This window comes from Belonocnema kinseyi, chromosome 5 (assembly GCF_010883055.1).
Source record: "Belonocnema kinseyi isolate 2016_QV_RU_SX_M_011 chromosome 5, B_treatae_v1, whole genome shotgun sequence".
NCBI lineage: Eukaryota > Metazoa > Arthropoda > Insecta > Hymenoptera > Cynipidae > Belonocnema > Belonocnema kinseyi.
The window spans coordinates 26,037,561-26,044,885 of NC_046661.1; the positions used below are offsets into that span (position 1 = coordinate 26,037,561).

The window sequence follows — 7,325 nt, forward strand, 5'->3', positions numbered from 1 at the left end:
ATCAGCCTTGGAGGAGATTATGTTGAGAAATAAAAAAAAAAATTCTTAAAAACGTTGTTTTTCTTGATCAGGCCGGAAACTTATCAATCCACCCTCGTATATACCAGTATACTTTACTGCATAAAATGCTCTTAAAAAGATCATTTTTAAAGGTTTTATTCCAAGGATTTCTTAGAACTACCCGACCTTAAGGATTTTTTAGAACTGCCCGATCTGACGGTATACGATTTGTAAAAAAAAGTCCAAGATCTCGTAATCAGGCTCGTTTCGCTTTCTCTCTCTTTCTCTCTATTTTGGTAGAACTGCCCGTTAGAATATACCCTGATTTTTAATTTTTATAAATAATGGATTTTTCACGTTCCGTAAGAACTGGGTGTAAAACACCCGACTCAAATTTTTTTAAGCTGATAATTTGCACAATAACACAACAAGTGCAGACTCAAGCTGGAGACCGACGCTCCAAATATTCAACTTCAGAGACCTCCCCCTCCGGTACGGACCCCCAACATCGACTTCTTTCAAAGTGGCACTACTTTAAAAATTCGCTCGGGTTACGCCAACCCAGTTCGTACCCTGAGGGTTCAATTATCAGAAAAAATAGTTCGTACCTAATTAATTAATTTTATTGTCAAATAAAGAGCAGTATATCAGATTTAAATAAAATCTTTTAAATCTTTTAAATAAAAAGTCAATAAAAATTATTTTAATGTCAAGATTCCTTATATATTATTGTTCAAACATATTTCAAATACATTCTCATTAATGTGTATTACACATTATATGGTGAAATAATCAAAAAATTTACAGTGACACTTTTGTAAATTATACTTTTGTAAAAGACTGTCTGTAAATAGTAAAAAATTGCATATTTTAGAATTTGGAAAATTGCATTGCATTCTAGACATTTTAAGGAATGTCGGTGAATTTTTTCAGATTTTCAAGGTTTCCAGATCGTTCTGGGAAGTGTTGAAAATCAAAGCTTAAAAAAAGTACCTCCAAAACTTTGCGCGTTTGACATTAGAGCTATACATTTTTTTAGAACTAATTGAAATGGATCAAAGAGAGGGTCGCCTACTTTTGGCTTTTTCTTTATATAAGCGGAAGTTTCTCAAATGTCCCTAAGGGGTTAGATTTTCCTTGTGCCTCTCCCCTATTCCTCTAAATAGCCCCTACAGAGTTACTTGATGATAAGAGGGGGACCTATATTTTGAGGTGGATTCCGAACCACCAAGAAGAGCAGCTTTCAGTACTTAGAGAATCTGTTTCTCCAGAGGTCCTGGTCGTACACCGGTCGTCTTTCGTTTATTTACGAAAAGTTTTTATGTTTTTATGCGTAGCTTAAACTCATCTTTGTTATCGCACGTATTGGCAGTTTAGAAGCTTAAGGCCTCCCTGCAAACTCAATTTCTTCTCAGCCATTTCCCAGATTAAAGTTGCATATGTTTAAAATAGCTAAAATCCAGCAGTTATACAAATCTAAGTTTGTCAATGTTTATGATTCTTAAAATCTTTTTCTTTGTTCGCCGCACGTTTTAGCACTTTAGAGACCAAGGTGTAAAAACTCTTATTTGAACGGATTTACTGTCCATCTTTCGTCCAGTTTGCATTTACCACCTAAACTGTTTAGACTCATCGCCCAACTTATTACTAATCCTACCATATAAACCCTTTACCGCCGCAGAGGATTCACAATTGTACTTAAATTTTCTCTAAGGGTGATTCCACTTTCCAAAATATTCTACGTCACAATTTGGGTGTGTCCAAATTCTCCTACTTATACCTCTCCTCAGCCAATAAACAATAAGCATCCCTTATTCAATTTGTACTTCGCCTACGCTAAGCCTACTTTGACTGTATTTTCACAAATCAGTTACGAACTGCATTCCGTGGCAGAACGTAGTTACTCTTGTATCCGGTCTTGAACTCTCGGATCCAGTCTAAAGAGAAGCCTCTCGATACTTCCTTTGCAATACTATTCTATTAACCCTACTGTAGTACTACAAGCATGATTTATAAATAAAACTGCACGTTTAAGTTTGTTAGTAATCACAGTGTGCCATATTCGAGCCATCTCCTCTATATTTTACAAAAAGTTTGGCCGCCATTTTGAATTTTTCTAGCCTCAAAATCATAATCAGCATCCCCAATATAAAAAACATCATATTTTCGTGGCTTTCAGACCTCATCTGTTTTAGTTATTCGACTTTAAAATCTATTTTTCGGAGTTCTTTGTTTAAGCAAATAAATAACAATAAGCGGATTTGTTTAAAACTTTTAAATATACATCTTTAGCAGCACAATGCAAAAGGTTTCATACAAATCGGTGGAACGCCGCCGGATTTCCAAGTTTAAATCTTCGTTTACTCCTTTATAATACAGCTAGCTCAATCACTGTGTTTGAACGCGTAACCGTTCTAAATTGAAACTCATAAAATGTAAATAATTTTGTTTGTTTAATAAGAAACAATGTTAGACATTAATGTTAGACATTATTCAACGTCTAACGTGACTCCCCTATCAGCTCTGAGAGCCCTTCTTGGAAGTAGAGAGAGAGCATGGGCGACGTGCGCCATGTCCCTTACTTACTCGTTGCAAGACCACGAAAGTTTGTGATCCGTCCTGTTAATTTCTATGTGCATGGAATCGAACCCGCTACACGACAGAGTGGATCCAAGGCCTTAACATCTATGACCATCGTCCCACTTTAAAACCCTTTAAGACTCACTGGGATCCTTTGTTCCCAAAAAAGAAAAGTTTAACATCCATAAATACTTTTAAAAAGTAACTTAACCAAGACTGGTTGGATCAAATATTTACCAATAAATTTTGTTATTAATCTACATAAATATTTTTTTCCAAAAACTCATTATTCATCAAATAATTTGAAAAATTTGAATTGAGAAAAATGAACCCTACATAATTATTTTTTTAGTAAAAATACGAAAAAGAACTTATTATTACTCAATAAATAAATGTTCTCTTTTTGTAGATATTATAGAACAACAGATTCACCACCGATAGTGACATCAGATAAATATGCAGAAAAATCTGAAAATGCAGCGGCGCGTTTCTGGGCTGAGATTTTTGGAACAGCTCATATCGCTTTCGGATTTGTGATCGCTTTCATACTTCAACTTCTTCGTTTCCTACTCTATAGTATGGTGAGACCACTAACAGTTGGAATTCTTCAGATACTTGCGGATTACTTTATTAAGCCCTTCTTGTCAATCGTCTTCAACGCCCTGATACAGCCATTTTTAATTCTTTTGTACAACATGGCCACTTCGCTCAGAGATCTCTGTGAACCGATAGCAGAAGCCTTAGGCTTTTTTTTCAAAGAAGCGGCAAACGTTCTTAAAGCCTGCAGAGTCGTCGAAATTAATCAAAACCCTCAAGAAATGGATAAGAAAGTTATAAACTGTTCATGATGTACATATAATAAAGGAAAGTAGGAATATCTTTTAAATTGAAGACCCGAATGTCTTCAAATACTTTGAATTAGAGTTCTTAGAGAAAGAATAGCAAACGCTTAAAACAGACTTTTAGAGAAGGAAGAAACAATGGTCAAAGTTAAAGTAAAAGAAATTAAATTTGAATTTGGTTAAAATATATTTTTGTTAAAACATTTAAAAAATAGGCCGTAGCTACTACTCGTCCAGATTTTCGGATGTATAGTGAAAATCCTAAAAATCTGTACAACTAGACACTTCGACAAGTATGAGCCATACATACATTAGACGATTGCACCGCCGGGAAACGCCGTCGCCGGTCATCTTGCTTCAAACCCGCACCGCCGCTGATTCGAATTCAGCGCCGTTGGCGCGGCGGCGTATTGGCGCACCGACGTAATCGTAGGTAAATTTACATGGTAACGGACATCTTCCCGCCGGATGATCCGGTGGCTTTCGATTGGTTGCGGAAATTCCGGTGACCAATTAGCAGTTAAAGTAAGCGGATTTAAATAAATACCTTATGACTGAAATTATTCTTTTGTTCCTACATTTTTTTATATTTTCAAGTTTTATGTCAACAAAAATACTAAACTAGACCGCTACGCCGCCCCGCTACATCCAACTAGACCGCCTACCGCCGATCGAAATTGTTCAAACCGCCGCCGCCAGTAAAAAGTATGTCGGCGCAACTTTTTTAATATATATATACATACATACATACATATACAGGGTGGACAAACTGGGGCTTACCAAAAAGTATGCAACCCGGCATTTACTACACTCATGAACACATCTTACGAACGTCACACGGGTGGTCACAGGGCACGATGAAATCACGACAAGCCGGTGAAACTTTCGTGTATCTTGAGGACGTGAAGTGTTCGAAGGATGACAGCTTTCTGCATCCATCTCGCAAGTGCTTTGGCATGATATGGCTTTAATCTTACGGACCAATAATAGTTACACATCTCCGAGAGCACAGATCACAAGGAGAATTACTTTAACTGAATATTTTGGGTCCATTCGTTGCAGCATCTGCTTTTTGAGGTCTTGATACCTCTCCTCCTTATCCTTCTCCTTACAAGTGATGTTGTAGTCGGCAGGAGCCGAGAATTCGATCACGAATATAGTTCTTTTCTCGAAGTCTTGGAGAAAGTTGTGAGGTCTCGAGTGTGCAACGAAGACGGCTGTCCGAAAATTGTAGTTCCAGAAAATTTGGCAGTGTTTGGCAGGGCAGGGACGCGGTCAACACCATAGGAGCGACAAAGATGGTAATAAAGCACTCTTAGGGGTGCATTATGTCTGTTAAGATACGTAGATTCCGCGTGAGTGGGACACCCATATAGTATAGCCTGATATATATAGCCCTGATTATATGAGAAAAAAAAAGTTTGCTCTTTTGACAAGAACTATTCTTCTAAAGTTTTGTAAAAGTTTCCGTGCATTTTCTTGTGAAGTAGCTCTTGGCGCAATTTTTCAAGCTCTGCTTTTTTTATTCGGCTTTGTAGAGGAACGCTCCTCTGTCAATCATCTTGTGGTTCCTGACTATTGTTAGAAGAGGATCTCTACCATTTCAAACGAAGTGAGCTGTACTTAGAACAAATCGGTTATGAAGACACTGGGGATTCAGAAGTATCCTTCCGCCTTAACACTTCACTGATGTTGCGTCCTGAATGCAACTTTGAGGCGCGCCCAGGTATGTATCGGGCTCTCTAATGTTAACATGTCTAATAACACTTATATACACAAGCCCAGGATCCTCAGGAACGTCAGTAATCTCTCCTTTCTTCAGATTAATCTTAGTACACTTGCCCAATCCAAAGTTCACGCGAATCTTATCTATGTACTCCTTGGCGATATTTAAAGCAAGTTGAAGTTTTCTTGCATTATAAGCTTACATCTTTAGGTCATCCATATAAAATACATGAGTGACCTTATGCTCGCAATGATTAGTGTCGCCACAGAGGTGTCCAAAATAGTATCGTAGTGCGACAGATAGAGGCAGAAGTGTGACGCAAAAAAATAGAAGGCTCATGGTGTGCCCTGAAAGACGCCCCATTGGAAGGTGGCGTTGTTCGTTGTCACTCGATATTTTCCAGATGAGATAGTAATTCTAGTTTTCCAAACGGGCATCAATCTCTCTATGCATCTCACTTTGCATCGATGCGTCTTCAAGCTTTTCAAACTGACTGATGATAAGTCTATGATAGGAGGCATCTAAAGCGGGCCAGATGTTCGTATGTAGAAGTAAACTTCTTGCAATGGAAGTTCTTAATACCACATGGTCCTGCAGCGGATAAGTTCTTCGTAGCCCTAAGTGCTTTTATCACCTCTTCAACATTAAGTGATGGACATTCCTTCTCAGATGTTATAAGTTTATCGCAAAACTCCTTGACACGGATGATATTATCAGTATCTTCCTTCAGCTCCGGTGTCTTAGGGACCTTGTATACCTGTTTCCAAAAAATGTCTACCTCATTGGGCGTGGGTGGATTTTGACAAAAACAAGGGGAACGCCGAAGAGGCTCTATGGGTCAGCAAGAAACCGTTGATTTTGCCTGATCAACCTGTCTCTCTTCTATATTGACCTCCTTGCGTCAGATAACACACGTATTTTGCTTTGACTTGTTCAGTGTAGGATTGGAAGTCATCAGTTCTTGGGCGAACTTTTGAACGCTTTCCGAAGCCCATCCAATCTTCTTGTTCAGTTGTTGCATGCGTCTTTTGTTCTTTTGGACTTTTGATCCATTATCATTTTTAGCCTGCGATTTGAATTAGCCCAAGCTCTCGCAGCATCATAAATTGAACAATTGATGGTCCAGAGGTCGGACTCTTCCGAGATATGCTCACGAAGGAAGGCATCCATTTCAGCCAGATCTTGGGGATTAGGAGAAATCTGTATGTTAATATTCCTCCTTGTCGTGAAATCACTATCAACTCTCAGAAGGTGCCTGCTTTCCGTGGTTGGTCGCAATGTCGCCTCCTTATCTTCGTATGTACCTTCTTAACGTAGCGGTTGAGGAAGTGCTCCGCGCAGATATTTAATTTTCAAGAGCCATAAATCCATTAATCCTGCTCTAAAATGGATAATGCTGGCATCGTATCAGGATAGCAAGTCATCGTAGAGTTCATTCGTGCACTCAATGTGGGCGTTTAGCCGATTCTTCGACGTGTTTTCATCTAAATTATTTTCAGCTTATTTTTTGTGCACCCCCCCCCCCCCACACAAAATTAACTACAGTTCTTGCGGGACACCCTGTAAATAGTTGAATCTGTGAAAATGTATCTGTAGTTGAGGAGCATATCCAGAGCCAGGGTGGAAAAGTGATTTTTTTTCGGATCTGTACATGATGAAAACACCACATTTATGTACACACACAGACACAGCGGGTGTCCCGCGAGAACTGTATTTAATTGTGTGGCTTATTCTGGTTACAACAGGGGGTACAAGTTGTATGTACGTGTGAGCATGTGTGTGACATTGCACTTGGCGTTAAAATTTAATAATCTTGTACTGTAATTAAAAAATGTTTTATTATAATAAAAAATCCTTATTACATCCTCTTCAGTTGAGTTGCATTCCTTGGGTGAATTTTTTAGTCGAAAAGCGACTTGCATATGAAGTTTAATTGTTTAAACTAAGACATTTTTCGTAGTTGTAATTTTTTTTGCTATTTTCTTGTTTTCAGTTTTATAAAACTCTAGCGCTATCGGGCGGTGTGATGGCCATCGTTTCGTCCAGCGCTTCGGTAGGTAAACTGCTTATTTTGGACGGCGTGCGCACGCCACACATGCTCACACGTACATCAAACTTGTACCCTCTGTTGTGCCCAGAATAAGCATCTGAACAACAAAAATTTGGGGACTTTTTTT

At 38.5% G+C, this 7,325-nt stretch overlaps 1 protein-coding gene across 1 annotated transcript in view; it reads left to right on the forward strand.

The window, feature by feature from the left end:
• The window catches only part of LOC117173567, a 42,768-nt gene extending 38,836 nt beyond the window's left edge, over positions 1–3,932 (forward strand). Inside the window, exon 2 of the mRNA XM_033362209.1 lies at positions 2,990–3,932. Coding sequence (XP_033218100.1) covers positions 2,990–3,428 — 439 coding nt within the window. The 3' untranslated portion in view covers positions 3,429–3,932. The remainder of the gene's footprint in view (positions 1–2,989) is intronic.
• Positions 3,933–7,325: the final 3,393 nt, after the last annotated feature.